The following is a 21,805-nucleotide window of genomic DNA, read 5'->3' on the forward strand; positions in this document are numbered from 1 at the left end:
TGCCAGCCGTGTTTTCACAGATTGACAGTTAAAATGTGCTTCAAAACAGGTTTGGTGCCGAGAGCTCGATAAGTTGTGACTACTCACTCCGCCATCTTGCCCAACCCTTCCAGTTAGATCGTTATATATGACGCGGAAGAAGCCAATTCTAGAACAACAACTTTATTCTTCAACTGTCTCGATACCAACGCAGTAACACAAGAGTACAGTCACAGTGCCGCCTAATGGTCACACAGAGTAATGCACTTGTTTTCAAATATACTACATAGATGAAGGGGAAGACCGAAGGTTCAGGACAAAGTTTAAACCTCACAAATACAACCAAACAATCAACACTGGGAAGCACTTTTGACTTGTTAAAATCCTATCTTTTTGTCCCTTTTTGTAATTCCAGAACTCCCACAAGAAAATGTTTGTAAGGTGGAGGAGGACGGGGTTTTCAGTGACCAGCACCTGGATAACCTGGAGAGGAGCTGCAGCCCGGACCAGGAGGAACCAGGGCATCCACAGACTACAGAACTGGAGGAAGACTCCAGCGGTCAGGAGATGAAGCACGAGGACGTAGAGGTGGATGTCTCATTGGTCAATGTCGCTGATGTAAAAGTTGAAAATGGTGAACCAGGACCAAACTGTGGCCAGCTGCTGTTGCACACTTCTCCTGAAGCTCAAAACAAAGATGAGGAAGGGACTGAAAGTTTACGCTCAGACTCCAGTAAAACTGCAGATCCGGAGCCAATGAGACGACACGGTGACCCCGAAGATGCTGCTGTCCCGTCAGACAGCAACTGTAAATCAAAGCTGACCAGGACCCACACGGGGAAGAAGGTGTTTTCTTGCAGCACTTGCAGGAAAGAGTTCAGTAAACGTAATATTTTAGTGGATCACATGAAGATCCACACTGGCGAAAGGCCATACCTGTGCAACACCTGCGGAAAATCGTTTAGACAATCATCAACGCTCAAGAACCATAAAATGATCCACACGGGCGAGAAGCCGTACCTGTGCAACACCTGCGGAAAGTCGTTTAGAAACTCAGCAACGCTCAAGGACCATACAATGATCCACAGGGGCGAGAAGCCCTACATCTGCAAAACATGTGGAAAAAGTTACAGACTACGGTCCACCCTGGTGGTTCACTCGAGGATCCACACCGGTGAAAGGCCGTACCTGTGCAACACTTGTGGAAAAACCTTTACTAATTTATCAGATCTTAAACGCCACATAGACACGCACACGGGCAAGAAGCGGTATTTGTGCAAGACGTGCAACAAAGGTTTTAGCCGCAGAATTGGTTTGCTGAGTCACATGAAAAATCACCCGGAGGAGAAGTCTGGCGACTCGTGACAAATGAAGCTCATGTTGTCGTCCTCCGGGGGCAGCTGTCCACTCCTGTCTGACCCACAGAAGAAGAACCCGCAGCAGTCCAACCACCACCTCCTGTGGCTGATGAGCCTAATCCCCTCCCCACAAGGGTTTGCAGGTTCAACCCGGATTTATGCTTCTCCGTCAACTTGACGCAGAGGGAACGATGTGGTTGTGTACTTTTTTTTTTTTAAGTTCTGCATTGAGTTTGTTTGAATCCCTGTTCCTTCTTAAAATGGTTATTTGTTGCTGTTGGTAACTTGCCGTCTCCACGGTGCAAATAAAGAGCTGTTAGTATTTGCTGAAGTTTCTTTAAACGTGACAGTTTATTTCGTTCATCTACAAAGCCTCTCTCACATGTCCTTTTTCCCGTCTGTTTCTTCTTCACTCACATTCTCTTTGTAAAGTTAATCTGCAGCTCCATGTTGTTAAACTCTCTCCGTTCAGAGGTTATATATTGTGATGTTATACATAGTTCGCTGAAAACTGTAAAAGGCTTTATGCATTTTAAAATCTGAGCTGCGCGTACATCAGATTATCGTGTAATTCATGGGACAAACTAAGTCAAAACAATGTAATTCAAATGATCCATGCTGTGTTATTGTAACCATACAAGCTAAAGTTACAACATATTTATGTATGTTTTTCACATTATTTACATAATATGAAATTAACAGTATTATTTAATCACATGTATAAAATAAAGTTATCTAAATGTACAACTGGTCTGCCACAAGATTTATTCTAAAGCTGATGTTGAGATCCATGTTGAAGCTGCAGATCTGCAGGTTGGAGAGCAGGAAGAAGAGGGAGGATCATCGGGATCAGATTCCAGGAAGAGGACAGACTTTGGATTTAACCCTTTTATATCAGACATCCGTTTAGAAGTAAATGTCTTTTTACCTCAACTCATATTTAGTCAGAAATAATCATGAAAAGTGTAATTACGTTTTCATTTTAGATGAATTATTTTATTGTTTATAATTCTGGAATATTACACTCTCCATATGTAGAAAGAGCAGCAGTGCCCCCTGGTGGTGAGTTATAAAAGCTCAACATAAACCCAAGATTGAACAATCTATAAGCAACCAACATATTAACCATAAGCTCCTTTATTAATTACACATCTGTGCATTATATCAGCAAAACAAAACAATCACGAATTATAGGAGGCTTAGAAGTTCCATCTGAAATGCAAAGTCCTCACTTATTCAAATGAAAAAAAAATTCAGGCGAATCCTAGAAGCCTAATGATGTAAACAAGTCCTCTGTACAACGGAGGTTAATAATAATGTGACAAACATTAACACTGTGCAACACTGGCAAAAAATCTGAAGTAAAAAACATCTCCAACAGAGATTAACATGTACAAACACTATGCATCGTTAACCAACTAAAAAAAGGCTACCAAGCATCTTAAACTTAAATGCAATATGTTCTAGTGGTTAAATGTTGGAAACTGCAGCTTTAAATGTGTCTTGTATATCTATATATTTCACACCAAAATCAGTTTGATAGTTTGATCAGTTTGATATTTAAATGTTTTAATGTCTCAAAGACTTACCATGTGTATTATTTTGAAGCCCATTGCAATAAAAAGTTTCTTAACAACATAAATGTTTTATAACAAATAAAGAACACATGAATTAAAAAATATTTTTCTTTTATTTATTGACATTAACAATCAGAAGTTTATCATATAAATTGTGTCAGCTCTCGTTGTGTCGGAAAAAATAAAACTCTTTCTAAACCTTCTTGCTTGTGTTGTTTTCTCAGATGTAAATCACTTTGGATAAAAGCGTCTGCTAAATGACAGAAGTCGTAGTAAACCAGTGATGAAAAGAATGTTGTATGCATTTTGTTCTAATTACTTTCGTTGGTAAATGAAATACTTACTGTAACTGCGAGAAGGAACTATGTCATTTGTTCAGACTCCACTGCAGCCCTTCAAAGTTTGACTTCAAAGAAAACAATAAGAGACGACCTAGTGTTGGAAATATTAATGGTATTGTGGAGGTTATGCAGAACTGGAATTACTGTGCAGTTTTGTTGGGTTCCTGCCCACATGGGTGTTGATGGCAGTGAGAAAGCAGACAATATTGCTAAAAGAGCATTGAAATTGAGTAGTGAGGTAATTATGGAAATTCCTTTTGGTAAAGGTGAAGCAAAATCATGAATTAGAAAGGCAGTGAGGGATTCATGGCAGAAGGTGTGGGACAACGGTGTAAAAGGGAGACATTTTTATAACATACAGAAGTCAATTAACGTGAAGGTTTTCAAAGGAAAGTGTAGGAGAGAGGAAGTCATCATTTCTAGATTAAGATTAGGTCATACTAGTTTAAAATCAACTCTGTATTTAATGTCAAAGTCCGTGTGTGATAAATGTGATGAGTGTGATGTCACAGAGAATGTAGAGCATGTGATTCTTAAATGTGGCAAGTATGAGGTAGAAAGGAACGCTTTAAGAGACAGGATGTACGAGCTGGGACGGGAATGGAGTTTAGTAGGTTATTAGGGAGGAGTGAGGTGATGAGGGATTGTTATAAGGAAATCCTTGTCTTTCTTAAAGATGCAGGGATAGATAATAAGATTTAAATGTGGTTATCTTATTTTATTTAGGTATTTCCTTTTTCCCCCCTTTAAGTTAGACTGTAACCTGGTGTAATAATGATCCTGATGTTACACACTCCGGTACAGCAGGTGGCGGTAGAACCTAATAACGTTGGTTGTGATCCGCCATTAAACCTAGAGAAGAAGAAGGAGAGGACGGTTCTGCTGTTTCCTTTCTTTTTCCTCTTCAACAATGTCTAAGATGAATCATCTGAGAGAGTTTATCGGTCAGCGACTAACAGCAGCTGCTGTAGAAATATTTTCAGTGTTTGAAAAAAGCATCTTGGAGTATGAAGAAGAGCTCGACCGTCAGCGCAGACTGTTGGACCTCGCCTGGAAACCTGAAATCAGACTCCACAGAGTCGGTACGTAACCCTGAAAAGTTGAATGAATGAACACATGAGTATGACTCCTACAAGATCCCTTTGTTTCCAGTTAAAAGCCGTGGTGATGAAGCAAACCAACTAAATGGGAAACTCCCCAGCTCAAGCAGCTGCTGATGTGGGATTCGGAAACATCCCGAACTAACTTGTTGTTCTGTTTACTTGGTGCTGCCTTTCATGCTCCATTCACACTCTGGACCAGACTCATATTTCACACTTTATGAATGAATGAATGAATGAATTTTTATTTCGAACATGTATATAAAAAATAAAAAATAAACATTAACATCTTCATATTCACATATGTTGGAAAAAAGGAGTAGGAAGAAGTCTACACTTTTTCCTAGTTCCTACCCCTTTATAACTCTATGAATTTACATTATTGCTATTATTATATCTACACAATATCCATATAAATATAGTCTATATAAATACTATGTAAAACATGCCTATTACCACATAATTATCCATATAAGTATATAGAAAATATAAATATTACATGAATATTATATCAATATATAGAAAATACAAATATTTTATAAATCTATATAAATATACACTATATAACTACATAAATATCCCTATAAATATATATATATATATATATATATATATATATATATATATATATATATATATATATATATATATATATATATATATGCTACATACCTAACAAATATATAACATATATTACATAATTATAACTATCCCTCTCAACATATAATATATACTACATAAATATCCACATAAATATCTAAACATATCTTAAGCAAGTATAATATACCATTTTTCCATATTTTATTTGTTTCTCACACTCGTTACCCCATTTCCTCTTCCATATACCTGTTTATAAATCATTTTTTGTATCTCTTTTTAAACAGATTTATGTTAGTACTTTTTCATTTCCAGCTCCAAACTGTTCCACAGAGTCTCCACAGTTCCATATGCACATGCTGCACATTGTTGTTCCTACTTTATGTTTTCTAAAATGTAGTTCTCCCCTTAGATTATAGCCCCTTTCTCTCTCAGTGAACATTCCTCTGATATTTTTTGGTAGTAGATTATTCCTTGCTTTGAACATTATTTGCGCTGTTTTGTATTTAACCAGATCCATAAATTTCTTTAGATTTAATCGTTTATTTAGTAGAAAAGATGCAGATCACAGTGGCTCCGTGTAAGATGTGAGATGACACTGGCAAAAAACCCGATCGTTGGAGGATGTTCATGTAGGAGTTCATATGCAGTACTTGTAGTAGTGGTACTACAACTGGTACTACTGGTGCTACAGCTGGTATTACAACTGGCACTACTGGTACTATAACTGGTACTACTGGTACTATAACTGGTACTTTTATCTTTTATGTTGTGATCTGCTGGAGCAGCAGCATCACAGCAGTAGAAAGGAACAGACTGGAAAAGGTGAGGAACGCGGGCTCTGTCCTGTACTGTAGTAGTAGTACTAGCTCTGTCCTGTACTGTGATAGTAGTACTAGCTCTGTCCTGTACTGTAGTAGTAGTACTAGCTCTGTCCTGTACTGTGATAGTAGTACTAGCTCTGTCCTGTACTGTAGTAGTAGTACTAGCTCTGTCCTGTACTGTGATAGTAGTACTAGTCGTCCATCAGCACCATGGACAGCTCCATCAGCACCATGGACAGCTCCATCAGTGACCAGCTTCGTCACCCGCCATGCATCACTGAGAGGCATCATCATCATCATCAAATCAAATCAAACTTTATTTGTACAGCACATTTCATACAAAAAGTGTAACACAAAGTGCTTTTCATAAAACATAAACATAAAATGTATTAATGCCCCCCCCCCCCCCCCATTCATTGTTCTTTATGACCTCAAACTCCATGTCATACTTTTTTATCTTTGTACTGACATGTCAACATGATTTTACCTTAAGCTGGAATGTGGTGTCCTGCATAAGCAACAAGCTTGGAGTGAGATTTGCTCACCTTTTTATCCAGTCTCAACTTTCTGAGGTCTTTCATAGAAATTACGTTGCAATCAGTCCCTATGGAAGCCCATAGGGGACTTTATTCAAATGCAAATGTAATTCCACAATAGCATTATAATTTTCCACATATGCATGAGTTATTTGGGACAAAAATGAAATTAAAATGCAATAATTCAATTTGAATTTTCATTTTCACATACTTGTATGGGCATTCTATGACAATATTATAATGAAAATGGAAAAGCTGTTTCACATTTCATTTCACGCCAGGCTACAGTAGCAATACAGCCTTCACCCCACTAGTCGGCGCGTAGCTCTCACAGACAGCTGAATTTGGGGTACAACTTTTTTATTTACATACAAATGTTTATCATTACGAACTGCTGCATGTAAACGTACTGACTGAGAGCTACGCGCCGACTAGTGGGGTGAAGGCTGTATTGCTACTGTAGCCTGGCGTGAGCCTGTGAGTCCGAGCTCAGGGCAAAGGAAATGAAACGTTGCATTTTCAAATTGAATATTGTCCCTAAAAGTGCGTTGTAATATGTAAATGTAAATGCAATAGCCTGGGGGCGCTGTTTCTCTTATTGCATTTGAATATTGTCCTCTGTAAATCAGGTTAAATCTTTCAAAATGAAATGTGAAATGCCGTTTTCATTTTAATTTGCAAGTTGTTAGAAAATTGCATTTTAATTTAAATTTTGTCCAGAAAAGAGCTTGGTGACATTTAAATGTAAATGCATTAGCCTGGGGGCGCTGTTTCTCTTATTGCATTTGAATATTGTCCTCTGTAAATCAGGTTAAATCTTTCAAAATGAAATGTGAAACAGCTTTTCCATTTTCATTTTAATATTGTCGTAGAATGCCCATACAAGTATGTGAAAATGAAAATGAAAATTGAATTATTGCATTTTAATTTCATTTTTGTCCCAAATAACTCATGCATATGTGGAAAATTATAATGCTATTGTGGAATACATTTGCATTTGAATAAAGTCCCCTATGGGCTTCCATAAGTCCCAGTGTCCAGCCTGACTTTCAAAACTTTCTTGTTGACAATCAGATCTTCACGCCACTTTTCTTTCTTTGCATCCACTGCATCCATTTGTGAGACTTGTTTTTCTGCTTTGATTGTGCCAACAAAGAAGTCCTGATCATCTGCCTCGGCTTTGTTTATATGTTGCACTTTATGATTATTTGTGTGCTTGCGTCAGTTGCACATTTTGGCATAGTGATTTTTCCTGCTGGGTGTAATTATTGACTCAGACCTGAACTTCAACAGCCATCTAAAGTTTATCACTAAATCTGCCTGTTACCACCTGAAAAACATTGTTAGAATTAATTCAATTCAATTCAATTTTATGATAATGAGGCTCTGTGCTGATTGGCTCCCTGAATGACGTGTAGCAGGGGAGGAGAATAAACCTGCTCCGCCAGAGCAGCCCGAGCCTGTAAATTATCACAACACTGAATTTTCACAAATGGAAACTTTATTGTTAAAAAAATAAAATATGAGTTGTATATAAATAACATTTATGCACTATTTAAGCCGGATCTACCCGGCGGATTCTGAACGCTGGCCCCGGAGCCACGCCGGGCGCCCGGGAGCAGCGCTGCTGGAGCAGCGCGCATCACCGCGGCTTTAACGGGGGAATCTGGCCGGTTCCGACCGGCCGGGACCGCAGGAACCGGCCTGGACTGGTAGCAGGGACTCCCGGGGACCGACCAGCGGAATTTCAGCCGGATCTGCCCGGCGGATGCTGTGCGACGGGCGCTGCAACCCCACGGCGGGCGCACAGATCGCCTCCGGAGCGCATCCTGTGCGCATCGCCCGTTACCGGTGATCAAACCGACAGATTTGCCTGAAAATCTTTGAGGGTGAAGCTGGTCCTGCCTGGGACAGACCCCCGAGGACCCAGCTCCCAAACCACCCGGGAACCTGGATGATTTAACCTGGATCCGCTCCACCGCGGCGCCGCGTCCTACTGGCTGAAGGAAGCACCGCTCCAGCAGCGGAGAGAGCTGGTTGTGGGCGTGGTTTCAGCAGCGGAGGCTGAACCTGTGGAAATCTGCTCCCGTCGTTACGTCACGACGGGAGCAGATTTTAATCGGCTAAAAAAAACCACGTGACACTGGGGGATTCTGTCCGGCGGGGGTCAGAGAGCTTGCAGAAATTCATGGTATTTTGTCTCCCCTGTGCTGGCAGGGTGAGGGGAGACCACTTTATATATGTTAAAACAAGAAAAAACGTGTTTTTCATAATAGGTCCCCTTTAACAAGAAATCTATCAGGCAGCTGCAGCTGATCCAGAACGCTGCTGCCAGAGTCCTTACAAACACCAGGAAACTGGACCATATTACACCGATCATGAAATCACTACACTGACTTCCAGTGAGTCAAAGGATAGAGTTTAAAATCTTACTGCTGGTCTACAAAGCACTGAATGGCCTTGGACAAAAATACATGGTTGATCTTGTGGTGGATATACACACACAGGACAATTGTTAATTTGCAGAGTTATAATTCACGGCGACCTCGCCCAGGTTACATGCCTTGTTGTTCCTTTTACAAGGGATATTTATTTCCTTTAATTATACGTGCTACTTTAAGAGTAGAGACACACCTCAGAGGTGCTGACGTTTGTTCCTGCGCGACAGTCTAGCTTTGTGGTTTTTGTTTTTCTAACTTGGTGAATTGAATTAAATGGAGTGCTCTCCAAAGAGGAATTAATCTCCGTCGTTTCTCTGCCTACATCCACCGCACTCCTACATTGGTGACCCCGTTTTTCTCTCGGACGTTTCCAGAGATTACTACTGAACATGTCTGCTTCACTGAAGTTGCCCGACTTTTGGGAACAAAACGCGAGCGCATGGTTCGCACAGGCTGAGGCTCAATTCGCCATTAAGGAAATTACAGCGGATGACATAAAGTTTTATCATGTCGTGGCATCACTCACCAGCGCGACTGCAGGGAGAGTGGTGAGTCTGCTAGAACGTCCTCCGACGCGGCACAAATACACCACTCTGAAGGCATATTTACTGGACACTTTTGGACTCTCCGAATCCGAGCGTGCGCGCCAGCTCCTCTCTCTCCCCGCTCTCGGCGACAGCAAGCCTTCTGAGCGGATGGATCACATGCTGGCTCTGCTGGGAGACCACCAGCCCTGTTTCATTTTCCAGGAGATATTCCTGCAGCAGCTGCCTGACCAGGTTCGTTTGGCTCTGGCTAACTCTTCTATTACTGATTTTCGCCAGTTGGCCAGGGAGGCTGATAAGTTTTTCTCCGCTGGGAAAAAATGTTTTGCGGCCACGCCCCCTTCTACCTCAGGTGCCGCCGGTGATGCAATTATGCAGCAGCCTTTCTCCATCTCTGCAACTACAGCTGTGCCCCGACGTGCAAAGCAGTCAGGTGGATTGTGTTTTTACCATGCCAAGTTTGGCAACAAAGCCAGAAAGTGCATAGCCCCCTGTGCTTTCACTGCATCGGGAAACGCCCCGGCCGCCACCTGTTAGCAGCCATGGGTGTCGGCCAGACCTGCGGCTTGCTGTTTATCACTGACACTCTCTCTGGTCATCGTTTTCTCTGTGACACGGGCGCCCACATTAGTGCACTGCCAGCATCTGCCACGGACATCAGCACAGGGCCACACGGTACCCCCCTGGTGGCCGCCAACGGCAGCACGATTCATACCTTTGGCACACGCACTGTGACGGTGTGTTTGGCAGGTCAGCGTTTCACCTGGGATTTTGTGTCAGCAAAGGTGTCCACCCCCCTCTTGGGTGCTGATTTCTTTTTGGCCAATAAACTTTTGGTAGATGTGAGCAACCGCCGTCTCGTCCACGCTGAGACTTTCAGCTCCCTGCCCTGCGAACACAGTGACGCCGCCCCTACAAGGCTGTCTAGTGCCCTCTCACCGGCTGATGTCTTCTCGCACCTCCTCGAGGAGTTCCCGGAGATCACCGCACCTACGTTCTCGTCCGCCTCCACGAAACACGGCGTGCTGCATTACATCTCCACTGATGGCCCGCCTGTGCACGCCAAGTCCCGCCGTCTGGACGCACACAAGCTCGCTATAGCTAAGGCGGAGTTTGACTCCATGGAGCAGCTTGGCATCATCCGCCGGTCCGACAGCCCCTGGGCCTCTCCTCTGCACTTGGTGGCTAAGTCCAATGGTGGTTGGCGCCCGTGTGGCGACTACCGGCGCCTTAACGCAGTCACCACGCCGGACCGCTACCCTATTCCTCACATCCACGACTTCTCAGCCCACCTGGCAGGTGCGTCCATTTTTTCCAAGGTGGACCTTGTCCGAGGTTATCACCAGGTCCCCGTCCAGCCTCAGGACATTCCTAAGACGGCCGTGATCACCCCATTCGGGCTTTTTGAGTTTCTGAGGATGCCGTTTGGCCTGAAAAATGCTGCTCAGACCTTTCAGCGTTTGATGGACACTGTGTTGCGTGACTTGTCGTTCGTTTTTGTCTACCTGGACGACATCCTCGTAGCCAGCAGGTCCAAGGCCGAACATTTGTCACACCTGCGTCTGCTCTTCAATCGCCTTCAGCAGCACGGCTTGATCATCAACCCAGCGAAATGCCAGTTTGGACTGCCATCACTGGATTTCCTGGGTCACCACATCACCGTCGCTGGGGCGATTCCGCTGCCGTCGAAGGTAGAAGCAGTCCTGAAGCTTCCGCGGCCTCCCACTGTCCAGGCTCTGCAAGAGTTCTGTGGCATGGTCAATTTTTACCACCGTTTCGTGCCTCGGGCTGCCAACCTCATGCGCCCCCTGTACAGCGCTCTCAAAGGGAAAAAATCGCCAAAGCATGACATTTCTTGGTCGACGGAAATGTTGGAGGCTTTCTCTGCCACAAAGGATGCCCTCGCTGGTGCAACCATGCTGGCTCACCCCGTGCCTGGCGCTCCCGTTTCCCTGACCACGGACGCCTCGGATTATGCTGTCGGTGCGGTTCTCCAGCAGTTTGTTCATGGTGTTTGGCAACCACTTGCTTTTTTCAGCCGCCAACTGCGTTCCAGCGAGCAGAATTACAGTACTTTTGATAGAGAGCTCCTCACACTTTATCTGGCCATCAGGCATTTCCGTTTCCTGCTAGAGGCTCGCCCGTTCACTGCCTTTGTGGACCACAAGCCTTTGATTTTTGCCATGGCCAAGGTGTCGGAACCCTGGTCTGCCAGGCAGCAGCGCCACCTGGCTTTCATCTCTGAATTCACCACAGACATCCAACACGTGTCAGGCAAGGACAATGTGGTGGCCAACTGCCTCTCCCGGGTGCTCATTGGCGCTGTCCACCTGGGAATAGACTATACCCGCATGGCTGTGGACCAGGCTTCCGACCCCGACGTTCAGTCGTATAGGACAGCAGTCACTGGCCTCCGGCTGGCGGACGTCCCGTTCGGTGAGGGTGCAACGCTGCTCTGTGACGTCTCTCTGGCCCTCCCTCGTCCTGTGGTGCCACATATTTGGAGACGGCGAGTTTTCGACGCCATACATGGCCTCTCGCACCCAGGCAGTAAGCCGTCTCAACGGCTTGTAGCTGCGAAGTTTGTCTGGCACGGCCTGAAAAAGGACATTCGCGACTGGGTCAGGACCTGTGTGGCATGCCAGCGCGCTAAGGTCCATCGCCATGTTAAGGCCCCAGTGGAGCATTTTGCGGTTCCTGAAAGATGGTTTGATCATGTCAATGTTGACTTGGTGGGACCCCTTCCACCCTCCAGGGGATTTACTCACCTGCTGACTATGGTGGACAGGACCACCCGTTGGCCTGAAGTTGTCCCGCTGTCTGCGACGACTTCAGCTGATGTGGCCAGGGCCTTTATTGGTTCCTGGGTCGCCCGGTTCGGGGTCCCCTCTGACCTCTCTTCAGATCGTGGCCCTCAGTTCACCTCCGACCTCTGGACTTCTGTTGCTCGTCAGTTGGGTGTCGCTCTCCACCGCACTACGGCATACCACCCGCAGGCCAACGGCATGTGTGAACGCTTTCACAGGGACATGAAGGCCGCCCTCAAGGCTTCTCTCACGGACGACGGCTGGGTGGATAGACTGCCATGGGTGATGCTGGGGATTAGAACTGCGCCTAAAGAGGACCTCCTCTCTTCCTCGGCGGAGTTGGTTTATGGCCAAACCCTCAGGGTCCCAGGTGATTTTGTTCCCCACACCACGGTCCCCTGGTCTGCATCTGACCAACGCCGTACCTTGCTGGACTCTGCTCAGGTGTTCCGGCCCGTTCCAACCTCACACCACTGCCTGCCTCGGGTGCACATTCCCCCCGACCTGCGTGCTGCGGAGTATGTTTTCGTCCGCCACGATGCCCATCGGGGGCCCCTGCAACTGCCTTACGATGGACCTTATCGGGTTGTGGAGACTGGTGATAAGACTTTTGTCATCGACGTCGGGGGCAGGATGGATCGCGTCTCAGTGGACCGTCTGAAACCGGCCCACCTGGATTTGGGCCGCCCAGTGGAAGTGGCTCAGGCACCACGGCGCGGCCGCCCCCCGGGTAGGCCTCCCAGGGAGCTGGTCCCGCCCCCTTTGGCCTCCCCACACTGCCAACCGGCACCTGCTCGCCGTCAGCAGCCTGCTGCCACCCCCCCGCCTCGACCCCCTCCGCCTGCTCAGGAGCTTCGGAATAGTTTTGGGAGGGTCATACGGGTCCCTGGTCGTTTCACTGGGCCTGTTCTTGTGAATTCTGGGGGGACGTGTGTGGTGGATATACACACACAGGACAATTGTTAATTTGCAGAGTTATAATTCACGGCGACCTCGCCCAGGTTACATGCCTTGTTGTTCCTTTTACAAGGGATATTTATTTCCTTTAATTATACGTGCTACTTTAAGAGTAGAGACACACCTCAGAGGTGCTGACGTTTGTTCCTGCGCGACAGTCTAGCTTTGTGGTTTTTGTTTTTCTAACTTGGTGAATTGAATTAAATGGAGTGCTCTCCAAAGAGGAATTAATCTCCGTCGTTTCTCTGCCTACATCCACCGCACTCCTACAATCTGTTAGTTCCTTATGAAGTCCCAGACCCCTGAGGTTCATCTGGATCTGGTTTGTTGTGGTTCCAGAACCAGAGCCAAGCAAGGTGAGGCAGCGTTCAGTTTTTCTGCTCCTCACCGGTGGAACAAACTTCCTGTAGACCTGAGGTCTACAGGAACTGTAGACTGTAGACTGCTCTTTTAGCTCCTTCAAATCAGGGCTAAAAACTTTACTGTTTACTCAAGCGTACTCCTAAATTAAATACTTATCTGCTGGACTCTACTGCCCTTATTTTTAACAGCTTGTGCTTTTTATTATTTTACTTCTTTTCTTATCATCTTATTCATAATTGTATTCAATCTTATTTGTTATTTACTTTCTAATTATGTCTTGCCGCTTTTAATGTCAATGTAAAGCACTTTGAATTACCTTGTGTTGAATTGTGCTATATAAATAAACTTGCATTGCCTTGCCTTGTTAAAATCCTATCTTTTTGTCCCTTTTTGTAATTCCAGAACTCCCACAAGAAAATGTTTGTAAGGTGGAGGAGGATGGGGTTTTCATTGACCAGCACATCGATAATCTGGAGAGGAGCTGCAGCCCGGACCAGGAGGAACCAGGGCATCCACAGACTACAGAACTGGAGGAAGACTCCAGCGGTCAGGAGATCAAGCAGGAGGACGTAGAGGTGGATGTCTCATTGGTCAATGTCGCTGATGTGAAAGTTGAAAATGGTGAACCAGGACCAAACTGTGGCCAGCTGCTGTTGCACACTTCTCCTGAAGCTCAAAACAAAGATGAGGAAGGAACTGAAAGTTTACGCTCAGACTCCAACAAAACTGCAGATCCGGAGCCAATGAGACGACACGGTGACCACGAAGATGCTGCTGTCCCGTCAGACAGCAACTGTAAATCAAAGCTGACCAGGACCCACACGGGGAAGAAGGCGTTTTCTTGCAGAACTTGCGGGAAAGAGTTCAGTAAAAGTTGTAATTTAAAGAATCACATGATGATCCACACTGGTGAAAGGCCGTACCTGTGCAACAACTGCGGAAAATCGTTTACTAAATCATCAGATCTTAAACGCCACATAATCACGCACACGGATGAGAAGCCCTACATCTGCGAAGCATGTGGAAAAAGTTACAGAGAACGTTCCAAACTGGTGGTTCACTCGAGGATCCACGCGGGCAAAAATCCGTACCTGTGCAACATCTGCAACACCGCCTTTACTAATTTATTACATCTTAAATGCCACAAAACCATGCACACAGACGAAAGGCCGTACCTGTGCAACATCTGCAACAAAGCCTTTACTAATTTATTTCATCTTAAACGCCACAAAACCATGCACACGGGCGAGAAGCCCTACATCTGCAAAACATGTGGAAAACGTTACAGGCTACGTACCACCCTGGTGGTTCACTCGAGGACCCACACCGGCGAAAGGCCGTACCTGTGCAACACCTGCAACAAAACCTTTACTAGATCAGCACATCTTAAACGCCATATAACCACGCACACGGGCGATGAGCGATAATTGTGCAAGACGTGCAACAAAGGTTTAAGCCGCAGAATTGATTTGCTGAGTCACATGAGTTCTGCATTGATGTTGTTTAGGGCTGCAGCTATCGAATATTTTAGTAATCGAGTATTCTACTGAAAATTCCATTGATTAATCGAGTAATCGGATAAAACATATTTTTGTTTAGTTAAAGAGCAATTATAAGATATTAGATGTTAATTGACATTACTAAGACTAAATTATATAATACAGTCGGTTCATGGCTGTGCATTTAAAAACCCTGAACTTACACCAGTCGACCAAATTCACTGCCTTCACTCAAATAACTAAGGATCTTACCAAGAAATGTTCTTATTTCTAAACTAAAAATGCCATTACACTTGATATCACACATAACTTAAAAGGTTAGGTGTTTTTCCCACGTGTTTCAATTGAACTTTCGTTTGTGTCAAGCAAATTTGAAGTTCTAGTTAAGTTTTAAGTTAGAGTTTTGGCATTGTTCAAAAAAACTTCTGAGAGCTGCTGTATTGGAGCACATTAGACACCAGTGCTGCTTGTTTTATCCATGAATGACTACAGACCTAAAATTGAAAACTACCCAGTTAGCTTTATTACGTTTTTATTTTTCTGACATTTTCTGCCTTTTCTTTTAGTGAGAACTGTAGCGGGAACAGAGGTTTATGTACCGGGTAAAGGCTGATTTATGGTTCCGCATTACAACAATGCAGAATGGGGCGCGTCGCTGCGTACCCTACGCCGTAGGCTACGGCGTAGCCGTGGCAACAGAGCCTGCACGGCAGCGCAGCACCGCCAGCCGGACCGCCGCTCTGCGCCCTCGCCGGAGAGCGGCGTAGACTCTGCATCGATTTAACGCGGAACAATACTTTTGGCTTTAGAGGGGGAACATAGGAGAACGGACCGGAAGAATATAGCGTGGATTGAAAATAAAAGTTAAGCACTGAACTACGTGTCTCCCGTCTGGGCCATTGCAGACTGCCTGAGCATGGCATGTTACAAAACAAACGTATCCGCCGCCTCTTTCTTCCCCCTTTAACGTGCGCAGCGCATGGATATATGGCGCAGCGTCAGCGCGTTGTGTCGCATTAAATGTGGTCCGGGCGTAATACGAGGCTTTGAGCTGGTGAAATTAAACGAAAAAAAATAATAAATAAATAAATTAAACGATTCCTTGAGGCAGAGAAAATTCCTCGATCATTTTTTGTAATCGAATTACTCGAATTATTCGAGGAATCGTTTCAGCCCTAATGTTGTTTGAATCCCTGTTCCTTCTTAAAATCGTATTATTTGTTGCTGTTGGTAACTTGCTGTCTCCACGGGGTAAATAAAAAGCTGTTAGTATTTGCTGAAGTTTCTTTAAACGTGACAGTTTATTTCGTTCATCTACAAAGCCTCTCACACGTCTTTTTTCCCGTGTGTTTCTTCTTCACTCACATTCTCTTTGTAAAGTTAATCTGCAGCTCCATGTTGTTAAACTGAAAAACATGAAGAAACTTCAGAGAAACGAGGACAAAAGAAGAAACGCAACCATCAACATGTCAGAAACAGAACAGCCAACCATCTGTCAACCCTTTATACATTTTAATGTCTGCAGCATTAAAAAAAAAACCTTGAAGATTTCAGAAGTCAGTGCAGTCAGATACGGTTTGCTTTTATTTCCGCTTTAAATTGTTTGTATTGATTTAGACAAAACATTTGGTTTGCAAATGAATGAGGAAATGAGTGTGATGTGGGATACACATCACGATACAATACGATATTGCGGTATCCAAATTTTTCGATATATTGTATTGTTATACATTGTTTGCTGAAAACTGTAAAAGGCTCTCATGCATTTTAAGATCTGAGCTGCATGTACATCAGATTATCGTGATAATTCATGGGACAAACTAAGTCAAAACATGCAATTCAAATGATCCATGCTGTGTTATTGTAATTACGCAAGCTGAAGTTACGACATATTTGTGTACGTTTTTCATATTATTTACATAATATGAAATTTTAACAATATTTAATCAAATGTGTAGATGACCTTTAATATGAGTATTTCTGTAAATGTGTTTTTGTGTTTGTTTTCTTATTGACATTGTTTGGAGCCAGGCTTTTATTTTGTTATATATTAAGACCAATATTTAGTGCTTTAATTTTGAAGGCATCTCTTGTAACTTGTAAACATCAGCGCTCTGGTCTTTAACGGTTAATGTTTAAAGGCTGTAGAAACGTTTTCTGCAAGACTAAACTAGTGTTGGGAGTGCTAAAGTGTGCCTAACCGACACAAAAAGCACCTGGCTGATACAAGGTTTGTTTTCTTTGTAAATGATATACAGTATTTATGTATATATTGAGTTTGGTTGTCTGTTACTGTCATGTATTGTGGTTAACGGTTTTGCCGACCCAGCGAGCTGCTGTGTTGGCCTGTTATTTTTTTAAGTCTTTTTTGAAAACCTATTTATTTTCTTTGGTTTTTAGTGTACGGTAAATTAGTTGCTACATCTGTGAGAAGTGATTGTGCACTTTGTGTGTCTGTTCTTTGCCGTCTATTTTCTATTTTCTATTTTTTATTACTATTTTATTGATCATTCTAACATGTTAGTGATTTTATTGTTTTCTACACTTTGTACTGTATTTTCTTTTGGTATTGTTTCATTTTACTGTATACTGTACAGCACTTTGGTCGACCTCGGTCGTTTTTAAATGTGACATATAAATAAAATTGACATTGACATTGACATTGTATTTGAGTTGGATGAAACTTGTATGTAGTAAGAGTAACATTGTTTTATTTTATTCCTTTATAGCTCTTACAGTGTGTTTGCAGTGATTTTACATTGAAGGAATAAAAACATCTGTGAACCATCAGTTAAATAGTCAAACGTCATCAGTCGGGGATTCTACAAAATGTATACAATCAATCATATTATTTAAATAATATGAAATTAACAATATTATTGAATCAAGTTGTACTAGATTTACAACTCGTTTGACACATGATTTATTATAAAGCTGATGTTGAGATCCGTGTTGAAGCTGCAGATCTGCAGGTTGGAGAGCAGGAACAAGAGGGAGGATCATCGGGATCAGATTCCAGGAAGAGGACAGACTTTGGATTTAACTCTTTTATATCAGACATCCGTTTAGAAGTAAATGTCTTTTTACCTCAACTCATATTTAGTCAGAAATAATCATGAAAATGTAATTAAGTTTTCATTTTAGATGGATGAATTATTTTATTGTTTATAATTCTGGAATATTACACTCTCCATATGTAGAAAGAGCAGCAGTGCCCCCTGGTGGTGAGTTATAAAAGCTCAACATAAACCCAAGAGTGAACAATCTATCTTAATAATAATAATAATAAAAACTCAACGATGCCATAAGGAAAAGTTCAAGACAGACTAATTATCCACAATATTTAACCAATAACGATGAAGTCATTGATGATATGAATGAGGTGGTTAATAATTTTAACAGGTATTTTGTGAGTGTTGGACCAAAGCTGGCAGAAAAATGTGTGATCCTGGATCAGCTGATGGATGGAAGGAAACATGAATAAGTAGAAATCCAGATTCAATGTTTCTCACAGCTGTGGAGGAGAGAGAAATCATAGATATTGTAAGTAAATGTAAAAACAAGGTGTCAACTGACTGTGGTGATATGACAATAGTCAAAAAGGTTATTGATGGATTGTTAACTGACATACAGCTGTAATCAGTCGCTCAGAACTGGGACATTTCCAAAAACAAAAAAAGAACTGCAAAAGTCATCCCACTGTACAGAACTGGAGACAGACACCAATTCACTAATTACAGGCCTGATTCTTTACTCCCAACATTTTCTAAGATCCTAGAAAAAGTATTTATTTACAGGTTGGACAAATTAATGCCAATCAAAAGGCCACGCCCCTAATTACGCATTAAACTTCTTGCTTTATATAATTCCAACCTGCCACAATACGAGGAAAAAGAGGCTTCAAACCCCTGCAGAAAACCTGTGGGTGATTCATGCATGAATGAACCGTCATTCTGAGTTTGGGGGTTAGTTTGGGATCTTTATTCCCTCTAGTGGTTAAATGTTGGAAACTGCAGCTTTAAATGAGTCTTGTATATCTATATATTTCACACCAAAATCAGTTTGATAGTTTGATCAGTTTGATATTTAAATGTTTTGATGTCTCAAAGACTTACCATGTGTATTATTTTGAAGCCCATTGCAATAAAAGTTTCTTAAAATCATAAATGTTTTATGACAAAAAATAAAGAACACGTGAATTAAAAAATATTTGTATTTTATATATTGATATTAACAATCAGAAGCTTATCATATAAATTGTGTCAGCTCTCATTGTGTCGGAAAAAATAAAACTCTTTCTAAACCTTCTTGCTTGTGTTGTTTTCTCAGATGTAAATCACTTTGGATAAAAGCGTCTACTAAATTACAGAAGTAGTAGTAAACCAGTGATGGAAAGAATGTTGTATGCATTTTGTTCTAATTACTTTAGTTGGTAAATGAAATACTTACTGTAACTGCGAGAAGGAACTATGTCATTTGTTCAGACTCCACTGCAGCCCTTCAGAGTTTGACTTCAAATAAAACAACAAGAGAAGATCTAGTGTTGGAAATATTAATGGTGTTGTGGAGGTTATGCAGAACTGGAATTACTGTGCAGTTTTGTTGGGTTCCTGCCCACATGGGTGTTGATGGCAATGAGAAAGCAGACAATATTGCTAAAAGAGCATTGAAATTGAGTAGTGAGGTAATTATGGAAATTCCTTTTGGTAAAGGTGAAGCAAAATCATGAATTAGAAAGACAGTGAGGGATTCATGGCAGAAGGTGTGGGACAACGGTGTAAAAGGGAGACATTTTTATAACATACAGAAGTCAATTAACGTGAAGGTTTTCAAAGGAAAGTGTAGGAGAGAGGAAGTCATCATTTCTAGATTAAGATTAGGTCATACTAGTTTAAAATCAACTCTGTATTTAATGTCAAAGTCCGTGTGTGATAAATGTGATGAGTGTGATGTCACAGAGAATGTAGAGCATGTGATTCTTAAATGTGGCAAGTATGAGGTAGAAAGGAACGCTTTAAGAGACAGGATGTACGAGCTGGGACGGGAATGGAGTTTAGTAGGTTATTAGGGAGGAGTGAGGTGATGAGGGATTGTTATAAGGAAATCCTTGTCTTTCTTAAAGATGCAGGGATAGATAATAAGATTTAAATGTGGTTATCTTATTTTATTTAGGTATTTCCTTTTTTCCCCCTTTAAGTTAGACTGTAACCTGGTGTAATAATGATCCTGATGTTACACACTCCGGTACAGCAGGTGGCGGTAGAACCTAATAACGTTGGTTGTGATCCGCCATTAAACCTAGAGAAGAAGAAGGAGAGGACGGTTCTGTTGTTTCCTTTGTTTTTCCTCTTCAACAATGTCTAAGGTGAATCATCTGAGAGAGTTTATCGGTCAGCGACTAACAGCAGCTGCTGTAGAAATATTGTCAGTGTTTGAAAAAAGCATCTTGGAGTATGAAGAAGAGCTCGACCGTCAGCGCAGACTGTTGGACCTCGCCTGGAAACCTGAAATCAGACTCCACAGAGTCGGTACGTAACCCTGGAAAGTTGAATGAATGAACACATGAGTATGACTCCTACAAGATCCCTTTGTTTCCAGTTAAAAGCCGTGGTGATGAAGCAAACCAACTAAATGGGAAACTCCCCAGCTCAAGCAGCTGCTGATGTGGGATTCGGAAACATCCCGAACTAACTTGTTGTTCTGTTTACTTGGTGCTGCCTTTCATGCTCCATTCACACTCTGGACCAGACTGATATTTCACACTTTACACTTAATCCTTTATTCTGTAGAAAAGGTGCAGATCACTGTTTTTTTAGATTTATTTATTCAGCACAGTATAAAAAACAGAACAAGTAACATACAAATGTAAAAGAGAGATTGGTAATGTGCTAGGCTGAGGCAAAAAGCCCAAGGGGCTTATACGAGGCCTCTACCTGTAAAATACAGCAAAAGATTGTACAAAGATTTAAAATATACAGAATACATGATTGCAGTCTAAAAACAAAGACAAAGCAAATAAACAGCAGCATGAATAGAATACATGGTATCTACATGATTAAAGAAAAAATAACAAATCTAGAAATATCATTAGGTAATGTGATCAATTAAATGTGTCCTGAGCTTACGTTTAAAATGATTGAATGAAGTAGAGGTAGACGAGATTGCTGTAGGTGTTCCATAACTGTATCTGATGGAGAACTGACACAAACCAGTACGGAACTTCTGGAGATTTAAATGATTAGCCTGTCTTGTATTAAAATGGTGCATATCACTGTTGAACTGAAAAAATCTTTACATGGCAAAGAAAATGAAACTGGCAGGAACAATACTTTGAAAATAAAATTTCAGGTTTGATATGTATTTAACTTAAAGACGGGTAAAATATTGAGTTGTTTGAAAAGAGGGGCAGAATGAGCAGACCAATTACTGTGTGTGGCAATCCTGCAGAATCTTTTTTACAACATATCAGATCTCTCACAGATTTCTCACAGATCTTTGAGAAACCTGGGAGAACAGAAACGGGCCGGTAGTTACTAAATACACTATGCTCTCCAGATTTGTAAACAGGGACTACTTTGGCAATTTTGAGGTAATTGGGTATTATTCCAGTTTCTAGAGATTTGGTGAAAATATGGGTAAAAGGCTTAGCAATTGAATGTCTAGTTTTCATAATTAAGTTAGATCTGACCTCATCATGACCAGCAGCTGAGTCTTTCAGGCACATAATTATGTCCAAGATTTCCTTCTCTGTAGGAGGCTTGAAGCTCTGAATAGAAGGATAGGAACCTGTCAGAAACTCAGATGGAGACCCGGCTATAGGAGTTATCCTTTCTGAAAGAACTGTACCAATATTAACAAAATAATTCTTAAAAACATATGCA

At 42.3% G+C, this 21,805-nt stretch overlaps 1 protein-coding gene across 1 annotated transcript in view; it reads left to right on the plus strand.

The window, feature by feature from the left end:
- The first annotated feature begins 399 nt into the window (after positions 1-399).
- The window catches only part of LOC133440438 (zinc finger protein 391-like), a 133,437-nt gene continuing 112,031 nt past the window's right edge, over positions 400-21,805 (plus strand). Inside the window, exon 1 of the mRNA XM_061717696.1 lies at positions 400-1,480. Coding sequence (XP_061573680.1) covers positions 547-1,344 — 798 coding nt within the window. The 5' untranslated portion in view covers positions 400-546 and the 3' untranslated portion in view covers positions 1,345-1,480. The remainder of the gene's footprint in view (positions 1,481-21,805) is intronic.

This window comes from Cololabis saira, chromosome 3 (genome assembly GCF_033807715.1).
Source record: "Cololabis saira isolate AMF1-May2022 chromosome 3, fColSai1.1, whole genome shotgun sequence".
NCBI lineage: Eukaryota > Metazoa > Chordata > Actinopteri > Beloniformes > Belonidae > Cololabis > Cololabis saira.